This window comes from Ranitomeya imitator, chromosome 1 (assembly GCF_032444005.1).
Source record: "Ranitomeya imitator isolate aRanImi1 chromosome 1, aRanImi1.pri, whole genome shotgun sequence".
NCBI lineage: Eukaryota > Metazoa > Chordata > Amphibia > Anura > Dendrobatidae > Ranitomeya > Ranitomeya imitator.
Genome location: NC_091282.1, coordinates 338,359,190 through 338,375,647, shown reverse-complemented (window position 1 = coordinate 338,375,647; position 16,458 = coordinate 338,359,190). Strand labels below are relative to the sequence as shown.

General features: G+C 44.2%; 1 protein-coding gene across 3 annotated transcripts in view; it reads right to left on the bottom strand.

Annotated features, from left to right (window-relative positions):
- Positions 1-16,458, bottom strand: part of CORO1C (coronin 1C) — a 143,560-nt gene that overhangs the window by 39,455 nt on the left and 87,647 nt on the right. For all 3 annotated transcript variants that reach the window (XM_069759639.1, XM_069759644.1, XM_069759648.1), the window contains exon 3: positions 970-1,092. In XM_069759639.1, coding sequence (XP_069615740.1) covers positions 970-1,092 — 123 coding nt within the window. The remainder of the gene's footprint in view (positions 1-969; positions 1,093-16,458) is intronic.

The window sequence follows — 16,458 nt, the reverse complement described above, 5'->3', positions numbered from 1 at the left end:
AAAGTGGCACCAAAATTAGTCCCACAATTTCTACTGAATGTGGCAATACTCCATAAGTGGCTGTACAGTACTACTTAGCCATACGGAGAGACTCGGGAGGAACGGAGCGCTATTTGCCTCCTGGAGCGCAGATTTTCCTAGAACAGTTTGCAGACTCCATATACAGAGCCCCTAATTGCTAGAAGAGCAGAATCCCCCCTCAAGTGACCCCATTTGGAAAACTACACCTCTTGGGGAAATTATCTACAGATTTAGTGATGATTTTTACTCCATGGGTGTTTTCCAGAAACAAGCAGCAATGAATGTTGGCGAGTGAAAATTGCAAACTGCCGCTGTAGTTACCAGTAGACATGCACCCGTAGTTAGTGACAGCTCAATACAGAAATGCCAAACATGAATATGTGGGTTTAGGTACACTGAGGTTTAGAAGGGGGCATTTGAATTTGGGAGAGGAGAATTTGCTGAATTTCTTTTGGCGGGGGAGGAGCCATTTCACTTTTCCAGTGTTTGTGCTACCAGTAACATGGAAGCCCCCACTTAGTGCTGGGTGTCAGCTGTCAGAATCAGCTGACACCCGGCAGCGATCACCCGCGCACACCTCCCATGTGTGCGGGTGGGTACACGGACGTAATAAACCGTCCCTGGTTAAATAGGCCCAAGGCACATGGACGGATTATTACATTTAATGTCAGAAAGGCGTTAAGGCAAAGGGTGATAACTTCTTGTTACTTGATTTTAAAAAAAACAAACAAAAAAAACAAACCAATTTTTAAGTATTCTTCACTGCAATTTTTTCACATGGTTCCCAAAACTTTTGCACAGTACTGTATACTGAACATTCGTATTTACAAAAACAAGACAATACATTTATGATTTAGTACCATAACATTCAGAGCCGCTTTCTCCAAAATGTTTACTTCGATCCATTAATTTAGGATAGAAGGAAATGACAACATATCCTCTATTTACCATGACCGTGCAATCTTCAGAGCCACTTGCAATAACATTGTCATTATGAGGACACCAGTCAATGTCCAGCACTGGTCCTGTGTGACCGCACACTGTAGGGTACGACTTGTCAATTCTTCCACTCTAGAAAAAAGGAAACATGTTAGACCACGATAAGACTGTGTTACACACAAAAGCAAATTTAAAAAGGGGAAAAACACTACTAGGAGTCAGTGAATGGCTACTTACTAACTGGTGACCAGAGTTGGTATTTGCATTAAAACACAGTAGCTGTTGATGTGCACACTGCCACCATCGACAGTAGCTGTAGATCAGCTAAAAATAATAAAAGACTGGACCTTTAAGACCAGTGAACTTAAGCACTGAGTAAGGTTCTGCTTCCATGGAAAGACCAGTGGCACAATAACGCCGCCGATAGGTAACCTTTTACGGATCAGATGTTTGAATGCCAGTTTACACGGGCAGACCAAAGTAAAAAATGTGAACTGTGTGACCTATAATAAGGGTATGTGCACACGTTGCGGTTTTGACGCTGCGGATCCGCAGCAGTTTTCCATGTGGTGGACAGAACAATGTTAACCTATGGAAAACAAAAACCGCTGTGCACATGCTGCGGAAAAAAACGAGCGGAATCGCTGCGGTTTATTTTCCGCAGCATGTCAATTCTTTGTGCGGAATCCGCAGCGGTTTGGCACCTGCTCCATATTAAAAATCCGCAGGAGTCTAAAACCGCACAAAATACTGCGATAAATCCGCAGTACTTTTTGCACTGCAGATTTAATCAAATCCGCTGCGGAAAATTCCGCAACGGAATCCGCAGAGTGTGCACATGGCCTAAAAGTCAATCAGTGTACATGATTTGCCATTTTTTATTATCACTTTTAGGCTGCCGTCACACTAGCAGTATTTGGTCAGTATTTGTAAGCCAAAACCAGGAGTGGAACAAATAGAGGAAAAGTATAATAAATGCAGAAGTGGTGCATATGTTCTTATCACCCACTCCTGGTTTTGGCTTATAGATACTGATGTAAAATACTGACCAAATACTGCTAGTGTGACGGCAGTCTTAGTCTACGTTCACATTAGCGTCGCCGTTGCGTCGGCGACGCACGGAAAAACACGCGCAAACGCGCGCGTTTTGCGACGCGTGCGTCGTTTTTGACGAAAATCGGACGCACAGAAAATGCTACATGTAGCGTTTTCTTGCGTCCGACGCTAGCGTCGGAAACGACGCACGTGGCGAAAAACGCCACCAAAACAACGCACGCGTCCCCTATGTTAAACATAGGGGCGCGTCACCGCTGCGTCGCCGACGCAACAGCGGCGCAACGCTAATGTGAACGTAGCCTTAGTTTGTGGTCACTCTGATAAGTCAAAGCCAGGTTTACACACTTTGGATTTGATTCATCGAGACCCACGTTGTTCACACTAGTCTTCACGAGGTGTGTGCTGAAGTCAGATGCTTCAGATTCATTAAAAGGAGCATGCCACTTAATGAATCCGGAGTGTCTGACCAATCTTACAGCAGCAGGTGGCTGGAGTAAGATCTGTGGCATAAGGAACACTGCTGCTTGACATGAACGAGTAGAAGTTGCCATGCTCCCAGGTCTGCCCATTTTGTAGAAGGTGAGCAAAAATGACGCAAGAACGACATAAGCCGCAAATATTTAGAGCAGGTTCGGGCTGAGCTAAAAATTTAAGAGACTTTCAAAGCTTTTTACACCAGTAATGTGGAGTGTAAGGTTGGATGAATCCGGGACTATGCCAATCATAAGTATGCAAACATACCGGTAGTTAAATAAAATAAAAAAACCTGTATGCAACATCTCCCTAAACTTCAGTAGCATATGGCAGCGTCCACCAGGACCCCTAACCAAAGTTTGACTTTAAAATGGACAGATGTCAACCATACATAGCAGGGCTGTGGAGTCTGAGTCAATTTTTGTGGAATCGGTATAAGATGGACAGACTCCTAAAGTATATAATAATTTGGGTACAGTAGTTCAATACAGTATGTAAGTTCCTCAAGCGTAGGAACTTTCCTGGAAAGCTCCCAGGCTCAAGTTCATATGAGGACATCCAGCAGAGGGCGCATCACCGCGAATGAAGGTAACTATAGGTCATTGACCTACATTACCTTCATTCCCCTGGGTTTTACAGCCAGGAGCACGGCTGCATTAGAAGATCCTGCCTGTAAAATATTTTAACTCCTTCAGATGGATTTACAGCGTGGGACATTACAGATCAACAGAAGGTATGTATATTGTTGGTTTATTATTTTTAATTTGTTATAGAACGAGGGTCTTCAGGTGGAATGAGCGAGCAATAAAATATTAAAACAACCTGTGTGTTTATTTCATTAAAATACTTTTTAATAGTGTGTGTGTGTGTGTGTGTGTGTGTGTGTGTGTGTGTGTGTGTGTGTGTGTGTGTGTGTGTGTTGAATTGACGCCTCTCCATTATTATTTTTTTTTATTCAAATAAATTTTTATTAAGAACAACAAGATAAATGACATGTTACATTCTGATTTTCAATACAAAGCTTTTTTTCCCCCCCTTCAAACATTCCCCTTCAATCCCACCACCCCCCAACTCCACCCAACAAAGCAGCTCACCTTGCTTAGCACTTCCATCATTAACGCCTCTCCATTATTAATCTGGCTTAATGTCACCTTACAATAGCAAGGTGGCATTAACCCTTCATTACCCCATATCCCACCGCTACACGGGAGTGAGAAGAGAGTGGCCAAGTGCCAGAATAGGCGCATCTTCCAGATGTGCCTATTCTGGGGTGGCTGGGGGCAGATGATTTTAGCCAGGGAGGCGAAGGGGGGGGGGGGGGGGGGGGGCAATAACCATAGACCTTCTCCAGGCTATTAATATCTGCCCTCAGTCACTGGCTTTACTACTCTGGCGGAGAAAATTGCACGGGAGCCCACGCCAATTTTTTCCGCGATTTAACCCTTAAATTTAATAGCTAGAGCGCCGAAATTTTGCACATACACACTACTAACATTAGTAGCGTGGAATATGCAAAAAAAAAAAAAGGGGGATATGACATGGTTTACTGTATGTAAACCATGTCTCATATCATGTCGGGTTTAGGCAGGAGAAATGAAAAGCCGGCAATTGAATTACCGACTTTTCTGATATATCACGCTGAAGCAAATATAAAAAAAGAAAATTTCCCATTGACTTTGCATTGGGTTTTGTGTTTCGGCCGATCCCCGACCCCGACTTTTTTAATAAGATCGGCCGATTTCACTCGACCAGACTTTTGAGAAAGTCGGGTTTCGTGAAACCCGACTCGACCTCAAAAAATTAAAAGTCGCTCAACCCTAGTGACCAGTGCTGGGGAGTCAAGAATCAGGGAAACTGGGGAGTCAGGAATCAGGGAAACGGAGGAGTCAGAGGTTTGGCTTACCCACTCCACAGCCCTGGTACACAGGCAAGAAGACAAATATATGCAGTAATTATATCTGCTCACAAAAAAAAAACAAAAAAACAAAAATCACTCCTTCCATGTCCAAACCTGCACAGCAAAACTAAAAACTGGAATCTGAAGATTTGCTTTTGGAAAAAATGCCAACATTTCAACGCACAAGACCCATGTAAATTTAGGGCCATTTAGATTGGAGTTTGTTTTACAGCCACATGGTCGTTCAATGGCCTGTTTAGACCGGCGGACTGCAGTTCCATGCTCACAGAACGATAGTAAAACACATATTGCTCAGTGATCAAGAACATGTTCTCAGCAGCAGATGTCCAGTTTATACAGGACAATGTGCTGCCAAGATAAATGATTTTTAAGCTAGCATATAAATAATTTCATCCTATGGTTAATGGTCAGCCTTTTCAGACAGGCAGATATAGGGATGCTATTTGCAGATTATCAGCCTGTCTAAATTAACTGTTTTCCTATCAGTGTGGATCATTACATCATTTTTAATAACCAGATTCTAAATATCCACCATTATCATCAGACATTATACAGACAGAAGACTGGAAAGGTCAAATGCTGAAAGGTCACTAATGAAAGTAACAGTCATTGCTGCCATCGTGTTATGTGTAGAGTTGGAGACTGCACATACAACGGCTGGGTAAACTGTAGACTATTAACGAGTGGAGACCAATAAACTCGAAGTGTGCGGTCAAATTTTCCCATGATCTTACCAGATGGCACCAACTACTCATGTTTTTTCCTTAATCTCTATTATTACCATATGGATAAAAAGGAGCTGCCTCAGACAAGAAATGTTACAAAATGCTGGATTAGAGGTGTGCCCATCTCTCTGCACAACTCCACAAAGTGAGCGGAGCACTTGGAGATGAGAATACTTGGGTTTAGTCATGAATGTACTATTTTTCTGGGAGCGACGCCATCTCTTTTCATCCTTTAGATTATCCATTTGTAATTACCAGCTGAAGACTATAAACAAAAAATATAAAAAGAGGGAAGTAGAATAAACAACTTCTTGGATGACAAGTCCATTGAGTTCAACCTACAACTGAACATGTTGATCCAGAGGAAGGCAAAATCCTCATGAGGCAGATGTTCATATATTAAAAAGGGAACCGGACAGGTCCCCCGTGCCCTCTAATCCAGCACCATTCAGCAAGGTGTGATTAAACTCCTACCCTAACCAGCCCTGAGTAACATAATTCAATTAAATAAATGTTTTAAAACAGAATTTATAACCTCCCATTGAACTATGTTAGTGAGGGCATTGACTAGTCGATGGGGCATTAGTTCCCCAGACTAGTCGGCCCTCTTGCCATGTTAACACGCCCACAGGGGCATGATAATTTGCAAGAGCAGCATCATCACCAGCTCATGCAAATCTCAGCAAGCTCACTGCTCATTCTGGCAGCGTCACTGCATCTCTGAAGCCACGTACACTGCACATGCCCGGAAGCCATCTTTTCTGAGGCCGGGAAGCGTACTCCGGATTCAGAGACGCAGTTGGAATGAGCTGTGCGTGTGCGCAGACTTGCAGTAGCTGGCGATGACGCCGCTCGTGCAAATTATGTCATGACGCCCACATGGGCATGATAACATGAAGAGGGCTGGCTAGTCTGGGTAACCAACGCCCCATCAACTGGTCAAAGCCCTCATTAGCACAGGAAAGGCGAGGGTTATAAATACTTTATTAAAGCATTTATTTAACAGAATGTTATACAGGACTGGTTAGGGAGTTTAATCACAACTAGCTGAATGCTGCTGGATTGGAGGGAATGGGGACCTGACAGTTTCCCCTTGATAGAAAAATTCCTTCCTCACTCCACATATAGAAATCAGACTACTTCGTTCCCTGGATCAAAAGGCCCATCACAAATATATTGCATGTTATGGGTGCTAGATTCTATCGATAAAGGCATCCAGGCCATTTCTGAACTTTGGTGAACATACCATTACAATCCTGAATAACCCCAAGTTTAATAACCCGTTTTTGATACTGCAGTTCACCCATTCCCAGCACCTGCTCTAGCTCAGCTGTGTCATCTTTATATACCGTATATACTCGAGTATAAGCCGACCCGAGTATAAGCCGACCCCCCTAATTTTGCCACAAAAAACTGGGAAAACTTATTGACTCGAGTATAAGCCTAGGGTGGAAATGCAGCATTTACCGGTGAATTTCAAAAATAAAAATAGATCATTATTTCCCCATAGCTGTGCCATATAGTGCTCTGCACCGTTCATTATTTCCCCATAGCTGTGCCCCATATAGTGCTCTGCACCGTTCATTGTGCCCCATTGCTGTGCCATATACGGTGCCATATGCTCCCTGCATGTCCCACATATATACACAGCTCTGCCGCCTGCATGTCCCACATATATACACAGCTCTGCTCCCTGCATGTCCCACATATATACACAGCTCTGCTCCCTGCATGTCCCACATATATACACAGCTCTGCTCCCTGCATGTCCCACATATATACACAGCTCTGCTCCCTGCATGTCCCACATATATACACAGCTCTGCTCCCTGCATGTCCCACATATATACACAGCTCTGCTCCCTGCACCGTTCATTGTGCCCCATAGAAATCTCTGCCGCCGCCGCTGCTGCAATAAAAAAAAAAAAACACATACTCACCTCCCTTGATTGCAGCTCCCGGCGTCTCGCGCCTCCATCTTCCCGACGTCTCTGCTCTGACTGATCAGGCAGAGGGCGCCGCGCACACTATATGCGTCATCGCGCCCTCTGCCTGAACAGTCAGAGCGCAGACGTCGGGAAGATGGAGGCGCCGGCCGGGAAGATGGAGCGACGCCCGGCGGCTGGAACGAGGACAGGTGAATATGACATACTCACCTAGTCCTGGCGATCCTCGCGCTGTCCCTCTGCCTGGTCTTCGGTGCCGCAGCTCTTCCTGTCAGCAGTCACCGGCACCGCCGATTAGAGGAATGAATAGGCGGCTCCACCCCTATGGGAGGTGGAGCCGCTTATTCATATCTCTAATGAGCGGTCCCACGTGACCGCTGAAGAGAGGAAGAAGCTGCAGCACAGAAGACGGGGAGGAAGGCAGGGACAGCGCGAGGATCGCTGGGACTAGGTAAGTATACCTCAGCGCCCTCACCCCCTCACCCGCCGACCCTGCCACCCACATTGACTCGCGTATAAGCCGAGAGGGGCACTTTCAGCCCAAAAATTTGGGCTGAAAATCTCGGCTTATACTCGAGTATATACGGTACTTAATCCTAAGGCTGCCGTCACACTAGCAGTATTTGGTCAGTATTTTACCTCAGTATTTATAAGCCAAAACCAGGAGTGAAACAAACAGAGGAAAAGTATAATAGAAACATATGCACCACTTCTGTATTTATTACCCACTCCTGGTTTTGGCTTACAAATACTGAGGTAAAATACTGACCAAATACTGAACGTGTGACGACAGCCTAAACCCGTATACAGTATTCCAAGAGTGGCTGCACTAGTGACTAGAGTGGTTTACTTGTTTCTGGAGTAGTGTGACGAGCATAGCGTCAAGGGTCTCACACAAATCTGATGACGCTATGTGGCCAGCCAGTCACAGTAATGTCACAACCAAGACATTGCAGTAACTGGCAGGCGCCAACATATATATATATATATATATATATATATATATATATATATATATATATATATATATATACATACATACATACATACATACACACTGGCTCATCACTATTTCAGGCTTCCAGATCAACAAGGCAAGCAAGCCAGACACAAGAACAGTCATGAGACAACCATTACTACATTGTGTATTCCCGTTAGGGTAATACCTTTCAGCTAGCGTAACCGGGCACGGGACATGCAGAACCATTTGAGATGAGCCCACTGAGCAGTCATGTTCTGGCCAATGTAAAAGCCATTGTTTAAGGAGGAATGAAACCAGAAAATTGCCTCCTTGCAAACATCAATTTATAGTAAGAAGCCAGATGTCTTTTCAGTACTGCTGGACACAGATAGTATGGATCATTTGCCAAATTTACAAAAAGGAAAGAACAGGGAGTACTAAATAAAGCTGAAGCTACGCAATGTTATTTGTTTTATAATCAGAAAAGGCGAGTAAATTACTTTTGCCAGTCATTAACTAAAGAGGATGCCAAAAGCATTCCTGCAGAAATAACATGGGCTCCAGAAACTGCCTTGAGCATAGTACTTTACTGGCATAGACACTTGCTTATTTCCATATCTGTGCCTACATTTTTTAAGTTCTTGTCCTGAAGACTCTCTGAAGCTTGGAAACCAGCCTGGCATATAACATGTGCTGTGCAGCTCGTATTAGGAAAAAGTCACCCACGCAGGTTTCTCACAGCAAGGCTTCACATTTATGTTCTGCAGGTGGGGAAAAATGGGTATTATTACCTACCGATAATTCGGTTTCCAGGAGTCCATCCTGACAGCACATTGGAGGACGTCCTCCTCCTCCTTGCAGGGACAGGAAACACAACACGAGAGGTTAAAAGGTCCCACTCAACCCCCTTTCCCTCAGTGTTTTGATAAGTACCACACCATGGATAGATATACTTTGAAAACTTTATTTAACCAAACATATTACAGCATATGAACTGGCATGCATAGGGGGGGAAATAACGGTGCTGTCAGGATGGACTCCTGGAAACCGAATTATCGGTAGGTAATAATACCCATTTTCCAGGACGTCCCCCTGACAGCACATTGGAGAATACCAAAGGAAACTTCGTTTAGGGTGGGACAACTGCTTTTCTCCCATAAGATGTCTGCTGAGCTGCTACTACATCTAGCTTATAGTGCTTACAGAACGTGTTTACTCTGGCCCAAGTTGCTGCCTTGCAAATCTGATCTAGGGACGCTCCTGCTCGCTCAGCCCATGATGCTGAAACAGCCCTAGTAGAGTGAGCTTTAATCCCTGTTGGGCAAGCTATCCCTTCTGATGCGTAGGCTTTTGAAATTATAGTGGTAATCCATCTAGCTATTGACGCCCTGGAAGCTTTTTTACCTTTATTCTTACCCCCAAATAGAATAAAAAGATTAGAATCCTTCCTCCAGGAGCTAGTGGCCTCTAGATAGTTTAATACTGCCTGCCTAACATCAAGGGAGTGTAAAGCCTGTTCTTTTTCATTAGAAGGGTTCTCACAAAAGGAAGGTAAAATTATTTCCTGATCTCGATTTTTGGCTGAAGCTATTTTAGGGATAAAAGCTCGATCTAATTTTAAGATTATATCGTCCTCTCGGACTTGAAGATATGGATCCTTAATTGACAGTGCCTGAATTTCCCCTACGCGTTTAGCTGTTGTAATCGCTACTAGGAAGGCCGTCTTCCAGGTACGAACTGAAATAGGCATGTCCTCTTCCAGAGTATAGGGATCTTTGCATAGAGCCCTGAGGACCAAATTTAAGTCCCATGTAGGAGCTAGCTGTCTTAAGGTAGGCCGTAATCTTTGGATGGCCTTCACAAATCTGATTATCCAGGGGTGGGAGGCTAATGGATAATCCAGGAAAGTACTAAGGGCCGAGATCTGAACTTTAATCGTACTTGGCCTAAGCCCCAAATCAAAGCCTGCCTGTAAAAATTTTAATACTCTAGGAACATCTAAGGCCCCCGGAATCACAAATGACCCGCCACTTTCCAAACAAAATTTTTTCCAGATTTTGTGGTAGATGGCTGAGGTGACAGGCTTCCTACTAGCCTGGATGGTTGTAATTACTTCATCTGAAAGACCTCTGGATTTCAAGATGTCCCTCTCAGGATCCATGCTGATAGATGTAGTCTCTCCGGGTCTTGGTGTAAAACGGGCCCTTGATGAATTATATCCTTCCATAACGGAAGTTTGATAGGGTCTTCTGTTGTCATGGCTCCCAACAATGGGAACCAACTTCTCTTTGGCCAGAATGGTACAATCGTCAGCACTGTTGCCTGGTCTTCTTGAATCTTCCTGAGCACTACTGGAATAAGTGCTATTGGTGGAAATGCGTAAGACAGCGGCTCGTTCCATGCTTGACTTAAGGCGTCGACTGCTTCCGGCATGTCTAAAGGGTTGAGGGAATAAAATCTGGGCACCTTTGAATTTTTCCTTGTGGCAAATAAGTCTATCCTGGGCGTTACCCAACGGTGGCAAAGTATTTGGAACATTTCTTGATTTAGTTCCCATTCGGTTGGACAAACTTTTCTTCTGCTTAGATAGTCGGCTAGTATGTTCTGTGACCCTTCTAGATGCACTGCTGTTATAGATAAGACCACGTCTTCTGCCCAGGCAAATATTCTCTGCGCTAGACCTTGAAGCGCTTTGTGTTTGGAACCTCCCTGATGTCTCAAAAAGGATACCGCTGTTACATTGTCGGATAGGACTTTTACATGTTTGTCCTTTAGGCGTGAACGGTTTCTTCTGAGAGCCTCCCAAACTGCGTATAATTCTCTGTAATTTGACGACATTTGACTGATCTCTTCGGGCCACCTGTCCTGAAAGAATTTCCCTTCCAGGTGCGCTCCCCATCCCCACTGACTTGCGTCTGTGGTGATTATCACACAAGGGGTTGATATCCAAGGGATGCCCTTTTTTAGATTGTAGTCCTGGGTCCACCATCGTAGTGATCTTCTTGTCTTCATTGATAGCTCTAGCCTCTTGTCTAATGAGGAACGACGTCGATCCCATACCATGAGTACTTGTTCTTGTAAAGGCCTTGAGTGAGCCTGAGCCCATCTGACACACGGAATGCAAGCTGTCATCTTCCCCAAGACTTTCATGGCTGCTCTTATCGTCACTGGACTTCTTTGGAACTCTAAAATCATCTTCTTTAATGAGGTTCGTTTGTCCCTTGGTAAGAAGGACTGCCTGGTTGTAGAATCCAAGAGTACTCCTAGAAATATCTTCCGGGATTCTGGCTTTAGATGTGATTTTTTCCGGTTGACCACCCATCCTAGTTCCTCTAATACTGCTATGACCCGATCTCTGTGTTGCAGCAGAATGATTCTTGATCGTGCCACAACCAGAAAATCGTCCAAGTATGGAATTATTGTTATTCCTTGGTTTCTTAGGAAAGCTACCACCTCTGCTACCAATTTTGTGAAAATTCTTGGGGCAGATGCTAGACCGAATGGGAGGCATTGAAATTGGAAGTGGCAGGTCATGTCCAGGAATCTTACCGAGAATCTCAGAAGCTCCTGAGAAGAGGGATGTATCGGGACCTGATAATACGCACTCTTCAGATCGAGAGTGCACATTACCGAATCTTTGTTTATAAGATGAATGATGGACCTGATCGACTCCATTCTGAAACGTTTGTATTTGACGAATACGTTCAGAGGTTTTAAATTTATTATTGTACGGGATTCCCCTGACGGTTTTGGAATTGAAAATAGAGAGGAATAGTGACCTGTACCTATTTCTGGAGTAGGAACCCGAACTATAACCCCGGAGTCGAATAGTTTTTGTAGGTCTAGAAACATAGGGGAATTTTTGGCTACCATTGTTGGTAAGATACACCTCTGTGGTACGCGAGATATTAACTCTATTCTGTAACCCTCTGAGATTATCTTGAGGACATAACCGTTGTCTGAGATCTGACTCCATTGTTTTAGGAAGAAACGTAATCTCCCGCCTATACCTCTGGCGTCATTGTTTCCTTGGTCTATAGCCAGAACCGAACAATGAATTCCTACTCCTTCTATTCTGAGCGTAGGAACCCCATACCTGATCTCCATTGCTCTCTATACTCCGGAAGTCTGCGGGAGGGGGGAGAGGCCTCCTCCGAAAGGGCTGAAATTTCCTGGGTTTATCCTCGGGAAACCCTCTTTTACTGTCAGCTGCTGACTCTAGGATGTCATCTAAGGCCTGACCAAATATCCTGGAACCTGTGAATGGAATGGTGCATAATTTATTTTTGGATGCATTATCCCCCGACCAAGATCTAAGCCAAATAGCCCTTCGGGTTGCGTTGGACAAGGAGCTATTCCTAGCCGCAAATCTCACAGATTCAGCCGATGTGTCTGCCATAAAGGCCGTGGCTGACTTAATGATAGGCAGAGAAGCAATTATATCCGCCCGTGGAGTTTTATTAATTAAATGTTCTTCCAACTGTTCCATCCACAGGAACATGGATCTTGCTACCGACATGGCAGCGATGTTAGTCTTTATTAAAGCTGCTGAAGTCTCCCAGGCTCGACGCAAAAGGATATCCGCTTGCGATCCATTGCATCCTTGAGACTAGATGAATCTTCGAAAGGTATAGATGTTTTCTTTGCCACCTTGGCTATAGGGACATCTACCTTAGGAATTTCTTCCCATGTCTTGATCTCTTCTAAATAAAACGGGAGACGGTTTTTAAACTCTCTGGACATCACCAATCTTCGTTCCGCATCTTTCCATTCTTGTGAGATCATCTTACGTATATGTTCACTCACCGGGAACACCGTCCGTTCCTGATATGTGAGCCCTCCGAACATCTGATCTTGTCTAGATTTCGGACGTGGATCTTCTTTCACTTGCATAGTACGTCTGACCGCCTGGACTAGTTCTTCTGTTTCTTCGACTGGAAAGTAATACCTTTTCCCTTCCTGTTCTTCCATTGGCACTTCTCCTTCTTCTTGATCAGAACCTCTGTATTCTGATTCCGCCTCCGATGAACCATCCTGATCCTCCTGTTCTGGATCCTTTCTTGGTCTTTTACGAGCCGGGCCCGGACTGTACACTTCCCGTTGTGACACTGAGGCCAAGGAATTCTGGACCTCCTCCCGGATTATACTCCTCATTTCAGACAACATTGATGGTTGTTCTTCTCTGACAATTTTCTTAATACAAGAGCTGCACAGATCCTTTTTGTATGCTTCTGAAAGTTTTGCGTTACATAGAGAGCACCTCTTAGATTTAGTCAATGACTTGCCAGACCTTTTAGTCTGAGGGAGGGGAGCTTGACTGGCCTCTTTATCCTAAATGTAAGAATAAGGACAAGAACGGCTCAGTGTGTGCAGGCGTATATTTGAGTACTCTGCGCATTGCGCACTTACCCCTATCTCCTCATTCCTGTTCTCCATATCTTCTGTGGAGAAATACTACTATAAGTAAATGATCTCATATGATCCCATATGTATAAAAGGGATATAGCAGCGTCTGCTGCACTCACCCTTGGTCTCCGGCATGTCTGCAGCAGACTGCTCGCACGGACCCTTCTGTCCTGCAGCAAATATTCTCCAGGGATTCACTCCGGCGCTCTCCTACCACCAGAGGAAGCGCTGGATAACCATCTGCGAGTGCCCTGAGCTTTGCGCCCTTAAAGCTGCATACTTCCGCGTTCCACCAGGTGGAACGCACGCCGAGATGGCCCCGTACCCGGATGTGACGTCACCTTACCTGCGCCTGACACCGGACGTACTGCACTCGGTCTAACAATCCTACTTCCGCGTTCCACTCAGTGGAACGCACGCTGCTGCCGCTGGCGCCGGACCTCTTGCGGCGCCTCTTCTCCTGGCGCCAGAACCGAGAGCCCCCCCACCGGGAGGAAGCGGTTCGACCCAGGAGCTCGTCCGCTCGACTGGTCTTTTGGCAGAGGGACTCCCCACCGGGAAGTTTCTGCCTGGGGCTTAGTGATGCGGGGAAAGGATATTGGCGTTAGCCGCACGATCCCCCGAGCCCTCCGGACTGGTGAGTCTTCCCGCTTGTATAGCGCTGTATCCTCTCGTGTGTCCCTCCATGCAGGGACAGGAAAAACACTGAGGGAAAGGGGGTGGAGTGGGACCTTTTAACCTCTCGTGTGGTGTTTCCTGTCCCTGCAAGGAGGAGGACGTCCTCCAATGTGCTGTCAGGGGGACGTCCTGGAAAAGACCATTTATACATAAGCAATTCAGAAATGTGACTTCAGGACCTGATCCAGCAAGACCATTCCTTAAAAGGGGTTGTACATACAGTACAGACCAAAGGTTTGGACACCTCATTTAAAGATTTTTCTGTATTTTCATGACTATGAAAATTGTACATTCACACTGAAGGCATCAAAACTATGAATTAACACTATGAATTATATACTTAACAAAAAAGTGTGAAACAACTGAAAATATGTCTTATATTCTAGGTTCTTCAAAGTAGCCACCTTTTGCTTTGATGACTGCTTTGCGCACTCTTGGCATTCTCTTGATGAGAGGTAGTCACCGGGAATGGTCTTCACTTCACAGGTGTGCCCTGTCAGGTTTAATAAGTGGGATTTCTTGCCTCTTTAAATGAGAAGGTGTGTCCAAACTTTTGGTCTGTACTGTACATACCTTAACTGAATGCTTTAAATTAATGAAATTGTATGTAATCACGGGCAAGCTGTTGAGGCTACAGACAAGTAAATGTGTATGGTAGAAGTAGTTTTGTAAAAGTGACAACAGGAAGTGCAGCCATATTGGTTCTCTAGTTCAGCTTCTCAGAGAAACAAACAACTTAACACCAATCAAGATCAAGTGACAATATTACCAACAGAACCCGAGAAGTTAGTCCCAAGGTGGCAAGAAATATGGCTGCATTAATGAAACTGCAAAAAAAAAAAAAAATTGGTTATTTTTTCTAGATTTTTGTTTGCCACTGCCCTGAATTATGATTACACACACACACACACACACACACAATGATATAAGAGTGTGACATTATCTTAGTTGTATTTTACAGCAAAAGCCATAGCTCATAAATAGCTTACAAAACAGCAAGGGGATATCATTGTTGAAAGTTTTCAACCAGGAGGAAAAAAAAAGATGAATGGAATTCGATATACCATAGAAAGCTGTCTGTAAGGTGGTCATCGAGAAGTGGCTTAAATTTGGTACAACTGACTTTACGCAGAACGGGACGTCCCTCAAAACCCATATTCTTCTTAAGTCTGCTCTGTGGGGTAGGGTAGCAAAACGAAAGAATGTTCTTACTAAAAATAATATCGAAATCCAACTATTTTGCTAAAACCTACATAAAGTCTGCTAAAAACATGGGAAATTTTGTTATGGTCTGATGAGATAAAGGTTGAATTTTTTTGGACATAATTCCAAAAGGTATGTTTCGTGCAAGACCAACACTTGCCATCACCAAAACAACATCACACCCAGTGAAGCATGACTGCGGCAGCATTATGCTTTAGGGCTGTTTTTGACAGCTGAGCTTGGGCTTCAGTCAGGGAGAAGGAAATTATAAGCAGTTCCAATTATCAGTCAATTTTGCAACAAAACCAACCTTCAAGCCTCCGATTAAGAGTTGACGAGGAATTTCACCCTTCAGTGCAATAATGGATGATATTAAAGGTGAAAAGAAATATGTAACTATTCTTCTTGGTATGATTACAGCACAGAAACCTAGCATTTTAAACATCTGTGTGCAAATACAGGTGCTTCTCACAAAATTAGGAAAATCACCAAAAAGTTAATTTCAGTTTTTCAATACAGAAAGTGAAACTCATTATATAGAGAGTCATTACAGAGTGTTAGGGTACGTGCACACGATGCGGAAAACGCAGCGAGTACGCAGCAGTTTCCCATGAGTTTACATTACATTGTAAACCTATGGGAAAAATGCTGTGCACATGCTGTGGAAACGCAGCGGTTTACATTCCGCAGCATGTCACTTCTTTGAGGATTCTGCAGTGGTTTTATAGCTGCTCCTATAGAAAACCGCAGTTGTAAAACCGCAGTGAAATCCGCAGAAAAACCATGGTAAATCTGAGATAAATCTGCAGCAAAAAAGCAGCGTTTTTGCCCTGCAGATTTCTCACATCCGCTGCGGAAAAATCTGCAGTGGACCAATATACGTGTGCACATAGCCGGTGACCAGAAAAATGCCCACATGGAAATTTGCCCACACGGAATCACAAAGTTTCAGATCCATGATATTTGAGGTGCAAGGTGAAGAATGCCCACAGAAAATTGCCCATAGGCTGAATTATAGGTTAAATGCTCTGTAGGACAGGGGGAAAGTATATGCATGTATACATGAGATGCTCTGCAGGACAGAAGAATATAGAATTATAGGTGAGATGCTCTGCAGGACAGAGAATAGCA